The sequence below is a fragment of the Gallus gallus genome, chromosome 10 (genome assembly GCF_016699485.2).
Source record: "Gallus gallus isolate bGalGal1 chromosome 10, bGalGal1.mat.broiler.GRCg7b, whole genome shotgun sequence".
Lineage (NCBI taxonomy): Eukaryota > Metazoa > Chordata > Aves > Galliformes > Phasianidae > Gallus > Gallus gallus.
Genome location: NC_052541.1, coordinates 17,803,460 through 17,820,425, shown reverse-complemented (window position 1 = coordinate 17,820,425; position 16,966 = coordinate 17,803,460). Strand labels below are relative to the sequence as shown.

Genomic DNA, 16,966 nt, shown 5'->3' with positions numbered 1-16,966 from the left:
AAAGGTACAGGGAATCTTTCAACGGCCTTTAGCAACATCTGGAACAGGTTCTCAGGTCTGCCATAGAGCATCTTCAGTATTAAATGCAGAGCTGTGCAAAACTAAATGCCAATGCAGCCTGAACTACACTGAAAAAAAAATACAACCCTTTATAGTTTTTGTTTTCATGCAAATTGACAATTAACAAAGAGAAACAGAAAAAGACAAGCTGTGGAATACTCTGGCACAACCTCTTCGTACCAATGAATTTAGACTGCGTGTTTTCTTTTGTGTCTAGTCTGCTGCAAGGGCTTGGCACGAGCTGGGGCCAAGGCAGCCAGTGGGGAGCATTAGCTTGGACCTTCCCACAGAGCTCTTGGCATGCACAGCAGACTTACAGAGAAACGTCTCTTTTCTGTGCAGACAGCCAGCCAAATCCTGGCCCTGATTTCATCACTTTGTGAGTGAAGTAACACAAATGACTTCTCCAGATCAACCCAGGAGTTACAGGGAGGAAAGCAGGCTAAGGATCTGGTCCCTGTGCTACTAAGGGGCTTGCCAGAGCCAAAGGGCAGAGTTTAGGGCTCTTACTTTGCTGTTAAACAGAATTTTCTACCCAGTGAAGTGGTGACAGCCCTGAAATTCTGCCTATACATGAAACAGCAAGAAGCTCTCCAAGTTTCCCCAAACTGTCCCCCACTGCAGCTTAACTTCAACTTGGAGAAACAAGCTTTTATCTCTGCACTCACTGAGTCCTTGAGCCCTCAGAAGAGACTGCTGACAGAGTACATTGCATATAAAGCAGAACAGAGAGGTTTCAAACATGGGCACTGAAGTACTACTAGCAGAAAAGAAGCCAAAAACTACCACTCAGAGCTAACACTTCTTCACCACTGATAAGTCACCACGTCAAATAAATCAAGAAAGTTTATGTAGGAGAAAAAGTACAGTAGGTTCTAAAGTTCACCCTCCAGAGCAGTTTTATGCTATAGATCAATATTAATTCTGACTTTTCCAGTTCCTGAGTGCCTATGTTTATGGTCAGTGTACTGCAGCATCCCTTCTGCAACCTGAAACCTAAGGCACACTCCCACATATCAAAGAGCGTCAACTCCAGGAATGCAGGAAGGCTGTGACTCAGCTCCTACCTCTGCATTAGCTTTCAGACCACCAACCTGGAGAAGCAGGCTGAAGCAAGAGGCCTTGCTCCCAAACATCCGTAGGCTGGAGCTAATGGCAAAGAAGCTTCCATTAAGGTCACCTGGTTTCCAACCCCGATGACCTCTCTCTCCTCTTGTTTTCAAGAAAGGAAAAATAGTACCTCCCAGAAGCTATCAGGCTGTCAGCAGTGAGGATAAACACAAGTAGAGATATTCTCATCTAAATTCAACCTTTGTATTATTCATTGATTTCCCCAAACAACTTCTCTAAAAGCCTAAAGTATTCCTGTGATTAATCACCTACACTACTTATTTGTATTCAGTAGAAAACAGGAATAATGAGGTTTCCTAGGAAGCGGAGGGACTGGTAAGCTTTGATAATAGAACAGATGCAACCAACTGCTAGTCATCAGCATAATAGAAAATATCACTCCCTGTAACATTTACTTGAAATGCACGATGAAATCATCCCTGTTGAACACCAGAGCCCTTCTGGTATCCAAAGGTTTTGCAGTTCTACCAGTAATTTGGCTTCGGTGATCTTGAACTGAGCCCTAGTGGATGCTGGGTCTATGAATACCTCTGCTGTGTTTCCTCTCTCCAAGAGGACAGCTGTTTTATTTCGCTAGTATCACTTTCCAATTGCTAGGGTGGCTGTGCTTGAGCAAAACAGTAGTCCTGGGGATTGGATCACCATGTCTTGTTCCAGAGTCAACCTTGACACGCCATTCCACACCTCATCAGTGAATGGCCCATTTTTGTTTTGCCTGATCTGCAAAAATAATCAGATTTTCATTACCTTCTGGGTTAAATCCCTACAGAGTCAGGTGAAGGAGAAATTTCCAAAGAAACATTTTGGCTAAGAGCTGCCTGGGGAACTCCAATTCCTTTTAAAGCTTCTCCACCATGTCAAAAATAGCATGTCAAAGATTTCCTCCATAAAAGAAATAAATTAAGCATAATTTCTCCATAAAACAACTGGGGAAAGTTGTGCATATTTAAAGCTAGGACAACCAACAGCTAAGCTACAGCAAACTGTGTAACCTTTGATAAGCTCTTGTATAGAAAGAAATTTTGAGCAGATTAACTTAAAAAAAATAGGAATTCTGGCCACTGCACAGTTTAGACATTATTTGGTATTAAACATAATTGAAGACATCCTGAACCAGATTTTTCAAGATCTTCTGCCTGCTGACCTTGTTCTTCCCCTAAAAGTGATGCAGTGAGCACCACCTACTGGGTGTCTGAGTGCATGCCTCTTCAAACTCCCTGTGAGACAGAAGGAAACTGCTACGCTATGCTTCTGAACCGAAATCATCAACACCACCACCACCGACTAACAGCAATACATATCACATAAGGCATAATCTCAAACTGTCAGTAGGAGATGTGCAAATTGCCCCACGGATTCTTGTTGATGCCAACGTTTAATGCAGACACTGCCAGTTGGAAGTCGGTATTGCAGCTACCAGCAATAATGCCACCCAGCAGGAACGCTGCTTTGCTCACATCAGTTAGCAGTGCTATGCTCTGACCAAAGGGGTTTGCTCTCTGAATAATTTAAACACAGCAGAAGAATAGAATAGCATCTTTGGTAAATTCTGAAGTAATTTCAGAGGATGTTTATCTAGGATCCCTACACAGTTCTTTGCTACTATGATGCCATAGAAAAAAGAAAAGCAAAGGCACTTAAGTTAAAAGAACTTGCAAAGAATTTTGTCAGCAGTTTTAAAAAGTCTGCAGCACAAACTGCACGCTGGAGGCTGCAAGAAGAGACAAAGGAATTCTCCACAGAAGCCTAACTTCTACCTCACTGCTGCTTGCAGCTTTTGCCTTGCATTCACAGGCATGGATTTCTTGGAGGATCACATGTTCTAGACAATGTGTCATAGACAGAGACATTGTTGGACCAATGGCAGTGGAAGAAAAGTACTGCAGCATCCGCTTTCACAGATGCTTCTTCAGAGACATCTGAATCCACGTTATATAACACTTTTTTTTTTTTTTTTAGATTTTGCTCTCATTCAGTGAGTCACATTCAAGCATGTCGTGTTCCTGTCACCTTGACGTAAGTGTCAACACACAACTTTAGCTTTAACATTCTGCCACAACTGCTTGTAAAGGCATGAATGGTCAGAAAACCCAGAAGAGTCAAAGGGACAGGTGGAAGAGGATGTGGCTTGCATTTCTGTTTTTCTTTAAAGCTTACAAAATTTCTGTGCAAATGCTGTAAATAAGAAGCTAGCAGAACAGTGCCTCACTAGGTCTGAATAGCTTTAGTGACTCTGCTTTTATTGCAATAGCATTCAGAAAAAAAGAAGGGATATACTGAGCAAATAATGCTACAGCAGCTCCTATCACCTGTCTGATCTTTATTTTGTTGCTCTCCTTAAAGTGTTACAGGCTTTTGCCTTGCTTTTCTGAAACTACATATGAATTACAGAGAAGCAAGGGGATGTTTCTAGATTGAAGCAACTGAGCACAGCTTAAGCTTGGAGGACGTTATACTGAAAGTCCAAGAAAAAAATTGAAAACATTATATAAAAATAGATTTATTACCAGCATTGGAAACAGATTTATTCACTGCCCTTGGTGTACACAGAGATTCTCTTCCTTAATGGGGTAAAAGAAATTATCCTCGTCAGAAATCCAAGATGAGAACAGAATGCATGACCTTATTGTCAGGCACTCTGGGAAGGAAAACTCTTAACCAAGTCCAGTGTTATTGTTTGGCATTGAAATATTTCATATTAACTTACAGATATACTTTAAGATGTGGAAAAATGCATCTATCGCTCTATATCCTGCAACAATACTTCCCTCTCTTTCAGAGTCTTTTTCACTGCGTTAAGTTTGAGCGTTTGAAACCTGCATTCCTGATGAACTGTTCTCGAGTTCTGCTGGAACCAAGAGTGCATATACCCATTGTAGAAGTCAACTGCTGTAAGCTTCTTCTTTAATACCACTGTTTTGATTCCAACCCAGCCCTCCTAGAAAAAAAAACAAAGAATGGCAATAAATTTCTTCCATGTTTTAAATATTAGGTTGACTTACTAAACATGTTCTGTACCACAAAGCACATGCTTGGAGTCAGAATTCCCACTTGCAAATGAAAAGTCTGTTACTGCAAATAAAAAGCTCTTTGAGGTATCAAGTAAGAAGACTGATGCTGATCTAAACTAGGTCAGTGAATAACAATGGACAATTAAGATGGATGTTGAGTAACACAGATACTGAAAACCTCATCTTTAGAGCAATGAATACAAAAAAAGAAGCCTACCTTGCAACGAGCTATCAGCGTTTGGGACATTTTATGGTAGAGCAGTGAGCCAGGAACAGCTCCATGATCACTTAATACTTGATCTAGAAGCAAAACAAGATTGCTTTGCATTTTTACGCAAACAAGCAAAAGAAGTTTTAAACACTTCTGCCTCTGAAATATAACTACTTTGTGTTACTATTTTGCTCAATAATATTTTATCATATTTTATGTTTTATTATACTCAAATAAGCAGGAAAGAATTGGAACAGCCACTTTCTAGCACTGCCCCCTACCTCACCCACAAGCAGCCATTAAGGCCTGCACACTTCAGTACAGTACTCAGAGCATGCAAAGCTCTCAGAATCACAGGTGACTGCAGAAAATTGTTGAAGTGATGACACACAGATCTAGCTTTGCTCTTGGGAAATCATGAGGCAACAGCATTACAAGAGAATCTCTCAACTCATTACAGAATTAAAATCATCAAATCTCAGGATTTACAGAACTATGCCTGCTGCTCTCTCATAGCCATCACAAAGCAGGAACAACCCTAGAATACATATCATGCTCACCTTTGGACACAGAAATTCAATACACTTTTGAACACATTAGACTGCTTTAGTTATACCAGAGTTTCAGAAAGCAGTACCTTTTTAGCACAATTGTGTACAATCTTCAAGTCAATGCTTACAAACACACAAGAACTTTACTTAGCAGATTAATTTAAGAGCACATACCAGCAGAACCAAGGATACTATCCACTTCCACAAAATCCAGAAGTTTAACAGTAGTGCCCTTCCAAAGCGTCTGCAAAGGAAACTGGAAACAGAAGCAGTTAACACACTGAGACAATTTTCATGATTTCTAGGCATCTGTTTAGGTTTTTTTGTTGTTGTTGTTTGCTTTCTGTTTGTTTTTTTTTTCCCCCTTTCCCTCCCTTTATGCTACACATCCTCTGCTGGAGGACAGAAAAGAGTTAGAAAATCTACCCTTACCATACTTCCTATGGCACGATGCAGCTGAATTATTTGTGCAGCTGTTTGTTCTTCCCAATTTATACAACTCTTAGCTACAGATATTTTAGGAGCTAGAAGAAAAAAAAAGAAAGAGAGAATAATTAATATCTGATTTTAAGCCAGAGGCAGCAGCAGGGAGATCAGACTGAAAAAGGTATCTAAACAATAAGAGAAAAAATAAAGTTGCATTATAAAAAAAAAAGTGCACGTACCAAATGTTACTCCTTCTTTTGGTTGCTCTTTTTTATTTGCTAAGCTTTCAGGCAAGTTTTTTAAAACTGACAGCAGCTGCAAAATAAATGTTAGCAAAGAACATTGGGAAATCTGAGTATGTTTACTGAAAGGAAGACTAAATTCAATACATATAAATGCAGCACTTCATTTTTCATCCATCAACCTTTCCCACAGGTTTTAGAAAATTTGGTCACTATAAACCTTCTGAGTATATCATATACACAGACTCAGCACAGACTGTGTCTCACCATTAAAAAAAAAAACAAGTACTCTTTCCTGGATGATCTGCTCTACGATGTTAACCCTAGAACAGGCTGAAAGCTGATTTTTAAGATCAACAAGCAAACATTCTCTTCACCAATGAAGCAGTTGCACTGTTTCCACACAAAACAAGCGAGTTCTTCACTGACTACAAACAGAATAGCAATGCACAGGGACCAACACCAACAGCTTATCACACACCACTTAAGTTTTCCTCAGTGAGAGATAATGCTCACCAACACTAAACTTCGGATCATTCTCCTCCTAACAATTGTAGCCAACTCAGAACAAGATTACAAAGAATAGCTCACATGTTGAGAGCAAGGTACTGATCAGAAGCAATAGTAGCTTGTGTGACTTTACCATGTTTGCACCCATCTCTGCTAATATCACTTCCAACTCCTTTGTTGTACATTGAGGAGGAACAGGACACTCTTCTTGCTTAATAATTGGACCTACATCGAACCTACAAAAGCAGAAAACATACAAGCTTACAGGAGGAAAAACTTTGGTTCAGCTAACAGTTCAAAACTGTACATTAAATACATTAACTCAGTTACTACTTTTTTCTTTTAAATAACAAAACTGAAATTTTAAACATTGGTTCATATGATGGAACAGGGAAAATGGGAATCATCTTAGCAAGCAAGACTCAAGTTTCAGTAACACACAATTTACAGTTCAGAAATACAAGACTTCAGAAGAAACAACCTGAAATATTCAGAAGGATTTTTTCCATACTTTCCTGAGTTCTGTTATCAAGACAATCAACTAACAAAGACCAAACTATGATGTGTTTTCACAAGCCATCTAAGCCAGAACTTTTGCTGAAGCTAAAGTAGATTATCCCTCTTTTTCTCAAGCTGTTTCTTGCCCTCTCTTAGAGTAGGTTGTGGACAGCTCTGAAGACTGAAAGCCTATTCTTTTCTGTTCTGTCATATCAAACCTATCAATCTATCTGCACTGACCATTTGATCTGTCCGTTCTCTGTAATAACACTAAAAATTAAAGAACAGAGTTGGGATCATTACTGCAATTCTTTAAATGTATGTAATGATTTCAACATTAATCCACACATTTAAAGATTACCGAGAAGCAATTAATACAAGAAATATAGCATTCTGACTGTCATGACTATAGAACAATTCCACCAATAAAGACTAGCTTTTAAAACATTAAAAAGCTAAATAATCATCACAGCAGCCTAGAGTACAAATAACATACGCTAAATTTGTGGCAAGTCTCATATTCTAAGTGCTTCAAATTTTACTATTAAACAAGCATTAAAAGCAAAAACATAAACAACAACCAGTAATTACACAGAGCAGCAGTGAGTTGTTTTGAGAACACACCTCTTCGGTCTTATTTCCATAACTGTTACCCCAGTCACTTTGTCACCATGAAGTACTGTGTGGACTATCGGTGCAGGACCACGCCACCGTGGGAGGCAGCTGGGATGGACGTTCAGCACGCCACTGAAATGAATTTTGAGTAGGAACAGTAACTGAAATTTACGTAAACGTGTGTGCAACAGTACATTGGAACTACTTCAGGAATTACCTGCTCAGAATTTCTGAGATTTAAATACACACTTAAAGGAAAATTCACACTATGTAATCTTCAACTTCCTAGTAAACACGAAAGTAGAAATAAAGGAACTGGTTATGCTGAATGTTTGCATAGATCTCTATCAACATGATAAAGAGCCTTACAATGACAGAAAGACTCAGATAAGCAGATAACTTCAGGGAAGACTAGCTCGCCAGCTATAAGTCACAGGCATAGAATGCAATGACAGTCAAAAGCAGAGCCCATTTAGCTAAGAAAGTAGCAGTCGATGTCAACTCACTTACTATGGGAACTGCAGAATAAGGTCCTCGCTCAAGAGACGTCCAAATGATGCCACCACACCAACATCAAAATGTCCCACAGGCCCCGTCTGCGGCCACTCATGCACAGGCAGCTGGAGCTCACGGGCACAGCTCTTCACAGGCAGCTCTATGGGCAGGTGGGAGGGCAGCGTCACCACCTCCAACCTGGACACAAGCATGCCCCTGTTGGGCTCCCTAAGGTGGGAAAAGAATGGAGAACTCGTGCAGGCAGAGCTAAGGAGAGTCAAAGACTGCTGACCCCCCACCCTCACCGTGCTCCCTCCTATATCGCCTGCCTCCCTGCACTCCATCCTCCAGATAGCCCTCAGACTCTCAGCCCAACCCTCTCCTCAACCCCTTTTAAATCCCAGACCCCCTTATCAATTTTCTTGGCTCTCTGTAGCTTGCTTCCTCGCCACTGACCCACTCGTGATCCCACGGTCTCAGCCACAAAGCACAGCCGCTGCCCTCCCTTTCCATACCGACACCTACGCTCATCCCTGGGCCCTGTCCTCGCCCAGAAGACTCCAAAGCCCACTTCATCAACGGCCCGACCTCCCAATACTCTCTGTCTAGCCTTCCAAGCAGTACCTGGCAGCCTGCAAGGCGCGTAAAGTAGCAACAGCGAAGCGGTCGGTGCCAAAGAACAACACCCGCCATGGCGGCTGCCGCCGAGAGCCCACTCCGCTGCCCGTCGCCTTCAGCCCCTCGCGCCAAGCACGGAGCAACCGCCCCCCGCATGGCGGCACGTCCGGCGCAAAGAGATTACGCCAGAGAGCAGTCAGCGCCCCATCCCTCAGGGGTGGGGTGGGCATGGCCGCCATTTTGTGGGCGGAGCCGCCATTTTGAGGGCGGAACAACCATTTTGTGGGCGGAGCCGCCATTTTGTGGGCGGAGCCGCCATTTTGTGGGCGGAGCCGCCATTTTAGGGTTACCCGCCATTTTGGGGCGGAGCCGCCATTTTAGGGTGGGGCCGCCATTTTGTGGGCGGAGCCGCCATCTTAGGGCGGAGCCGCCATTTTAAGGCGGAGCCGCCATTTTGTGGGCGGTGCTGCCATTTTAGGGCGGAGCCGCCATTTTAGGGCGGAGCCGCCATTTTTGTGGGCGGTGCCGCCATTTTGAGGGCGGAGCCGCCATTTTAGGGTGGAGCCGCCATTTTGTGGGCGGAGCCGCCATTTTAGGGTGGAGCCGCCACTTTAAGGCGGAGACGCCATTTTGTGGGCGGAGCCGCCATTTTAGGGTGGAGCCGCCATTTTAAGGCGGAGCCGCCACTTTGTGGGCGGAGCCGCCATTTTAGGGCGGAACCGCCATTTTAAGGCGGAAGCCGCCACTTTGGGGCGGGGCCGCCATTTTAGGGCGGGGCCGCCATTTTGGGGGCGGGGGGAAAGTAGCCTGTCTGTCAGTCCGTGTGCTGCAGGGGCAATGCCCCCCTGGCAGTGCTGACTGTGTATTGGCTGCTCGGCCCCAGTGCAAAGATAATGTGTGGGGTAGGAAGGGGTGTTGACACTGCAGCCACTGTTTTCCCCTGTCTCCAGCGCAGTGTTCAATAAGCTAATGGCTGTGTCCTGCTCTGCTCAACTTTGTTCTAACAGTGATTATAGTTTGAAGAATGTTTTCTTTGTAAACCACGTGGTCAGGATAATTGCTTAAAGAACTGTCTTCTCCCATAACATAAGAACAAAAATATTGTATCATTTTGCTGAGAACATTCTTTCCCCACTTAGGATGGTGGTTTACTCATGTTGAACTTCATTTAATGCATATTGCATCCCAAATTCCTTGTACATCTCAATCACGATACATCCCAGTGTCTTTGACACTAGGAATTTCTAAAATAGAGCACATGAGAACCTGGAAATAATTTATATATGCCAGGGAAAAAAGAAAGAAGATGTGGAAATAGAGGGCAGGTGATGGCAGAAACGGTTCACCAGGGAAGGATCATTAGGGAAAATGAGATTTTGTGCCACATAGCATGGTGCTGTGTGGTTTTACTCTCTCTTTCATATTTGTCCATTGTGAGGGTGTTATTTTTCACTGTGGCATAGAAGATGCCTCCATCTCCATTGGTAGAAGCAGAGGAGAATTAATGAGAAAGTGTACAGGAGAAAAGTAAAAAGAAGCCAAGTGATCCTAACAGCATCAGTTATGCACCCTGACAAAATGAAAGTAGCGAATAGAGAAATAATTTTCTAGTTGAGCATCAACACATGAAATGTGTGTGCTCCAGAAAGCTTAATTCTGTGTTAGTTGTGGAATTCTCTGTTACTTGTGGAGCCCGTTAAAAATCCTCAGTTTCACATTTCTTCAGGGTCACATTTGGGCCTCTGCAATTCCAGCCAGCTCCTCAGGGTGTACGGATGAAAGAACATCGTGAAAAATGGTGACAAAGATAAACAAGAGGGTAACAAGGATGAAGGAATGGCATCTGTCCAAGAAGAGATTAAAGCAACCAGAGTATTTCTGCTTGGAAAATATGTAGGAAAGAGGCAGTCTAGCAACCTGACCATAAATAATATGAGGCTGGTAAACAAGGAACAATTAGTTGTTGCACAATAACTGTGAGATTACAAAAAATATTATCAGGCCCCCACTGGTATCAGGCTCCACAGCAGAGGAAGCAGTGTTCCACACAGTGTGTAATCTGACCATGTAAATTATCTCAGAATCTGAGAATATTCAAGGTTCCCAGAAGCAGTTCAAACTCAGTGTTAGTTCTTGCTGTTGGATCCCAGCACAGTTGGTGCTGGCAGTGCCTATGGCACATCTGTAGTGTGTAAGGAGCTTCGCTTTCTGCCTGTCAAGGAGCTTAAACCTTGGAGAAGTATTCTCAGTTTTGGACAGTAGTTAAAGCTCTTGGACCATAGTGCAAGTCCATGCTGAGTTTTTGCCAGATGTACTCGTGGAAATAATTAATGTTTCATTTGAAATACGTTTATGAAGTGGACTTAAATTCACTTCAATATACTTACTCCCAAGTAATCCATCCTCAGCTCTAATATAAATGTGTAATTCAGTCTACTTTATGCCTTGCCCACAGTGTACATGAAGTTTTAACTGACAATTATCTGAATGTGAATTTTTATAGCAGAATGAAAGCAATGACCTGATGTTTTGTGAAAAAAAAAAAAAATAACAGCTTGCAAATCTTGCTTTCTGGCTGGATTTGAACTCTGCTTTTTTTTTACATGGGGGGAAAAAAAAAAGCCCTAAACATTTAGTTATTCTGTAACCAGGCATTTCAGGTCAAAGACCACAGAAGGGTTCAAAAAAGATAAGCAAAATTAATACATCAAGGTCAGATGAGCTCTTCTTAAGAGGAGTGAAGACAAATCCAATGAGGAAGCAGAACACAAATCAATGTCCTATCTACACTTTGCTTCCTTGCCAAAGACACTGAAAGAGTCTCCACAGAAGTAAATAGATATCTCCCATTAGAGTGCCAGTGTTGTCAATGGGAAGCATGAAATAAAACACCTCACTGCTGAAGAGATTGCTTCTGAGTGCCTCCCCGGAGGATTACTAGGAACAAGAGCCTGCTGTAACCATAGGGGAACTGGTTTTATTTCCATGTTCAGTGTGCTAAGTCCTAAAGGCACCTTGTCTATGAGCCTACATTCTGCCTCTTTTTGTGGCGGACAAGGGTTTGAAACAGGAGCTGCTTTCCTGCTACACTGATACGTTTCACTGTCCCATGCCACCCCACTCTGGCTGTTAGGTTTGGAGAAGCAGTACAGCAGGGCATCAGGGGTCTCTCTGTGCAAGATGAGCTATTGGGCACCTCTTACCTTGCACATTTTTGAATGTGTGCGAGGGAGTTTGGTTGTGTCATTTGTGGGACCACTTGCTGGCTTGTCACTGTGGGCCTGGCATTAATTAAAGGCTCACAGGGATGCTACGGAAACACCTCTCCTAGCGTGAAGGCGTTTTTTAAACAGTCCACCCTGAAAATGAGGAGGAACAAGAGGATGATTTTACAGCATGGTGTGACATCCTGCCCTGACCTGTCTCCCTCTGCGGAAGGGAGATCTCGTTTCCCATGAGAACATGGTTCTGAGTGAGAGCTCTGACCCGAGCCCTGCCAGGACTGACACTGAACAGCAGAACCATCTCCCTCTGGGAGATGCATGTCTGCAGGATGAAGTTTCACAGGGGCAGCCAGAGGAAACTCTCAGTTCAGATGTTGAGTGGGATTCAAAAGATTAATCACTCTGGAACAGGGCTGCAGTGCCAAAGATGCTTTGTTCCAGGCTGGAAAACAACCAGGACAGGACGAGCATATGGAGACTGTGCCCATCTCCCATTAAGCTTTAACTAAGCAGTGCCAGCTGTGTGCGCAAAGCTTGGTGTGCCATATGCAGCTCCATCCACAGGTCACGCGGTGCAGTAAGGCTGTGTTGAAAAGGAATCATCCTTCCCAGATGTGGCCGGCACTGTGAAATGCTACACATCAGCCTTGTCAGGCTGCAAAGCCTCTTAGCAGCCTGTTGACTTTACTAACTCACTTACCAGTGCCTGTAAACAAGGGTGGCACAATCTCTTGCCTGTAAAACCAGTTGGTATATCTAAGATGCTCTGAGAGCCTCAGAATGACCATTTGCTTAAAAAAAAAAAAAAAAAAAAAAAAAGGAAGCCTAATATCTGATTTATCAGGACACATTCCTCTGATGCAACTAGGGCTGAGCCAGCAGAACGAACAGTATCACTTTTTTAACCCCAGGGTAACCGATTGCAGCGTCATTTACTCAGCGTGCTCTTTTAATACTGATTATGCCAATAGCCTGAGCAAATAAACTGAAAGTTCCCGACAGCTCATCTTTGGGGAAAGGTCATTCACCCTGTGCTGTGCATGGCCCCACTAAAGAGGTGTGTTTTTTCAGGGATTGGGACGAATCTCATCTGTTGGATCTCCCTTCACAGGTGACTCAGAAGCAGAATGAATCACAGCGCGTAGCACTCCGAGAGGACAGGACCTGGGCGCTTGTAGGAAGGAGCTGACGGGCACTCGGGGAGACATCTTCACACTGTGGGGCTTGAAGACATGGTGAGTTAGCTGGGATTAACTGCCATTCTGGTGCTCTCGCCTGTGGGTTCATTTACAGCTATTGTTCCTTGAAAGTTCATTTGTTTATTTTGGTTAGAAAGCTAAGATTCTCAATTTTAAGTAAAGGCTGCATGTCTCATTTAAGAAGAGACTGAAGGCAAGGGAAAGGTGGCTGGGATAACTCCTGCATATGAACAGCCCTGAAAGCACTTAAAGGGAAAATGTACTGTAACTCAGATTTGCTCTTTACCTTTTGACTTTTCAAAGCTTGAAAAATAGTAAGTCTGCCTTCTTGTCTCTATGTTTTAAATACTAAACATTTTTCTTGTGTTCTTTAAGTGAACAAATCAGCTCTCAATGTACCTTTGTATATACAGACTCATCCATTCGTTTCTTCATGGTGTGACACTGTATACCCTGTATGAATCCCAAAGACAGGGCGTCCCGCTTGGGTAATATATTTGGAATAACTGACACAGCTTAACATGATCAGTTAAGACAACCAGCAGAGAAAGGGTTCTAGATGACAAGAGGAGAGTGTTCTACAGAGTCTGGGATGTGACAAGCACATTGTCTTATCATGTGTAGTGAACATTGAGCAGGGAGAATGAATGGGATGGGTCTTTCCAGATGTTTTTGTGTTCCATCTTATCTCACTACAGTGAGTCTCTGAGGACTTGTCATTTGCAAAGTGAGGGAAATATCTGGCTTGATAAGCAACCAAAGGCTAGCCTGAGAAGGACCAACATAGAAAGCACACAGTGGTTCCCCAGCATATGTGGAACAAGATCAGTTTTCTTGAGGTTTCATAAAATGCCACCAAAGTTCAGAAATCCTAGTTTTGAGCAAGAGGATTTGGATGGCATTGGTGAGTGACTCCTTGTTCAGCAAGTACATGCAGCATACACATTTTGCAGGTCAATGTGAAAATGCCATTTCCAAATGAAAACAAAGATGAGATTGTTCAGGCATGAACATAAATCAGAGCAGCACAGGCAGAATGCTTCCTTGATAGGTGCTGGCCTGTTTGTTCCTTCTGCCTCCTTCCACACATGCTCAAAATGAATGTGCTGCCTCTCATTTCATTGTGTTTCCCATGTTGTACCAAAGCTGGGAAGCACCTTCTGTCATCAGATGCTGAGTGATCAAATTCCACAGCTTCGATACTAAGGCCTGTATCTAAGGGCTTGTCCCCATCCAGCAGCAGCCAGAGCAACTGCTGAGACACAGGACAGGGGAGCAATGGGGAAGGCATCACCTAACGCTCTCTCACCTTGTTTGTGATGCAGTGCTCACCTGAGCTGGACACATGGAGGGGCAGTACAAAGCAGCTCCTCAGGGGAAGGTGGAGGGATGATTTGGAGGAGATCCAAACTCTTCAGAGTGTGTTCATTCCTGATGTGGGGCTCGCTTGGTCCTTACTGGGTAAACTGGTGGTGCAGATAGTTTCTGGATCCCACTGGTCAGCCACACGTGGAGGATTGACAGTCTTGAGGGAGGTCTCCCTTGGAGTGGATACAGACCTGAGAGCACTTTGTTTTGTAGCTTTGGTGAACAAAACTTCCAAACTAGTTTGGTCAGTTCAGTGTGGAGGTAAAAGATCCTTACAATAACAGGAGTTCCTTAAAAGGCTTTACCTATTGTCTGCTAATACAAGATAAATACCCATCTTCCCAAGAGGCTACTGTCAGCAGTCTTCTTCTGGAGTGTCCCTGCTGTGCAGCTGCTCAGAAGTGTCTCTCAAGTGAGGAACACCTCAGGAGAAAATCAGCAACAAGCATGTAAAAATTCTTGCTCAGGCAAATGATTAGACAGAAGCCTTGACACAGCAAGATTCAACACATTCAGGTGGCATTTCTTATAAGGGTGTAGCAGACTTATAAGTTCCATTGGCACCAGCACTCCATTTCCTCCTTTCTGGAGAGTGAGCTATTGAATAGCTAAAGCTTACCTGCACCATGAAGTATTGGCATATCTAACTGCCGCAAGCAGTTTTATTTGTATATTCTGAAATGTAAGATCAAAGCAGACCACGTGGTATATTTCACAGTCCTGTCCTAAAAGCATCGCTAACAGGAGATTTTCTGGCAGCAGGAGCAAGTCTGCATGCATGATTGGCTAAAACTGTGGACTTTGAATGCGAAGACATTGAGAGTGGGGGGTGATATAGGAGCAATCATTAGGTCTATAACCGGCAGGACAAATGCTTGCCCAAGGAGTCAGCGGGAGCGTTGCTGACACAAACTGCGAGTGGAACGTGCTTTTGAGTAACTTCCAGGAACAGCCTTCAGACAGCCCTGGCCACGCTACAAATGCAATTAAAAGTTGTGAGTACTGACAGCCACTAAAGTCAGCCTTCGTCTAATAATTAATCACCATGGGGCCAGTGTGTCATTCACCTATGAGTGGATGACAATTCAGATAAAAGCCAGTGAGTGGTGGCAGTGTCTCTACTGCCTTGTGGTGAGCAGTGGGCTGAGTAGATTCAAAATTTCTGGTCTCAAGAGAACTTAGAATGAACAGTTTTCCTTGCCTCAACTCCATTCCTTCCCTTGGCAGTCATCGTTTCCCAGGCAGTATCTGTGGTAGTGCTGGCTGCACTCATGCTGTGCTTTTATGGGCTGTGTGGACAAAACTGCCCAAGCTCACACAGTCCCTGCCTGCCTCATGGACTGGGAGGTGGCAGAGACGCAGTCAGGCTGGGTGGGATGGGGATAGGGAGACTGAAAGTCTTTTGCTCAGATCAGGGCCCTCTAGGGAGGCTGAAGAACTGAATTGGACAAGCAGCTATGAAACCTGGACTAATGCCATTGACAAATGAGGGACTAAAGTCAAGGAATTGCTTTCTGCTTCCCGGATGAATGGGAGATACTTTGCCTCAGTGGCAAGCAGGCTGTTATCCTCTTGAAGCTGAGCCTTCTGTGCCTCATCTCCGCACCTTATGAGAACAGATTTGTTTAAAAAGATCATCATTTCTACTTGTACTTTTGTCTCATCTTCTGTAGACACCGGAAGAGAAACACGATGGCCACTGTCTGCACTCCCTATGCGCAGTAACTCATGTAGCTTCCAGGGCTCGTGTGACAGAACCTCACCTCTTGCCTTTCTCTTCCCAGGCATATGCACCACTGAAGAAAACACTGGCAAAGTCAGTGATCCATCCCCAGCTGCACAGAAAATATGAAGTTACTCTGGAAATCTCATTTTCCGCTGCAAAGGTAGAGTCTTGGCTTAGAGGACACTGGTGTGGGTGAAGTAGGTTACATTGCTAGGGCTGTGCCTCTTTATGGACTTACCCGCTCCAGGCTCAGCAGAGGTTACAGCATGATGTGTGCGCAGGGCAGGCTCACAGGAGCTGGAGGACACAGGTACTAGTGTTTCCAGAATTGTTGTATGACCTTACAAATGCCTCACTGGCTGAGGGCAAACACCTCTTTGAGAGTGCATGTTAGTATCAGGCAGAGGCATGCATATATGGACCTCAGCTGTCTGGAAATAAGTCCTTTCCATCTCCAGGACATGGGCCCTTTTCCTCACAATACACCATGAGCAGCTGGCGGCTTAGCCACGGGGAAGGTTGCACCTAGGCCTTGCTCACAGCAGTATTGCAGCCTCTTTGCACAAGGAAGACACCTGACTGTCACGAGGATTAACACTCAAATTGCGATTGGGTGTCCACACTTATATTCTGATTTCTTTGCAGACACTGAAGCTTTCTGACTGCCAGAATGCTAAAATCAAGCAGTGTTTACAAGCAAGCCCAACAGATGGGAATTTATTGCTGTCGGACTGAATTCAGCATCAGATTTCCAGGACTGGTTTTGGCAAGGAGATCTTTGAGGAATCATGGCACGCAGAGCTGCCTCTTAGTGGTGGAAGCCAACAGAGTGCAGACAAGTCCTGTGACAGTTGTGGCTTCATGGGCTGGGACTGCTCAAATTTGCTGCTCTCTCCTCTGGGCAGCAGCCAGGGCTACCTGGTGGCGAGCAAGAAAGGAGTCGCATCGATAATGTGAGAGGTCTCAAGGCTCAATGGCAAAGTGCTGCAGAGAGGAGTGTGTGTGAGGAGAAAGCAGGTCAGTACTGCCCATAGGTCCGGTGCGCATGAATCGCTGGGGAATGGGAGAGGGCAATGAGCAT

At 43.9% G+C, this 16,966-nt stretch overlaps 2 protein-coding genes across 4 annotated transcripts in view; one reads left to right on the top strand and one right to left on the bottom strand.

The window, feature by feature from the left end:
• Window positions 1–3,675: 3,675 nt before the first annotated feature.
• On the bottom strand, window positions 3,676–8,971 carry MTFMT (mitochondrial methionyl-tRNA formyltransferase). Its single transcript, XM_413901.8, has 9 exons — window positions 8,375–8,971; window positions 7,766–7,978; window positions 7,265–7,387; window positions 6,276–6,378; window positions 5,630–5,705; window positions 5,397–5,488; window positions 5,139–5,220; window positions 4,420–4,502; window positions 3,676–4,129 (listed from the first exon to the last, which is right to left on the bottom strand). Exons 1-9 carry the CDS (start codon window positions 8,665–8,667, stop codon window positions 3,929–3,931), a joined length of 1,266 nt encoding a protein of 421 aa, XP_413901.4. The 5' UTR covers window positions 8,668–8,971; the 3' UTR covers window positions 3,676–3,928.
• A 176-nt stretch (window positions 8,972–9,147) lies between these two features.
• Window positions 9,148–16,966, top strand: part of SLC51B (solute carrier family 51 beta subunit) — an 18,808-nt gene continuing 10,989 nt past the window's right edge. Inside the window, exons 1-2 of one of the 3 annotated variants that reach the window (XR_005862754.2) lie at window positions 9,148–9,270; window positions 12,704–12,827. The gene's annotated coding sequence lies outside the window, so the exon portion shown is untranslated. Of the gene's footprint in view, window positions 12,612–12,703; window positions 12,828–16,966 lie in introns of those variants that run through there. The other 2 variants (XR_005862753.2, XM_046899179.1) reach the window with 2 other exon arrangements.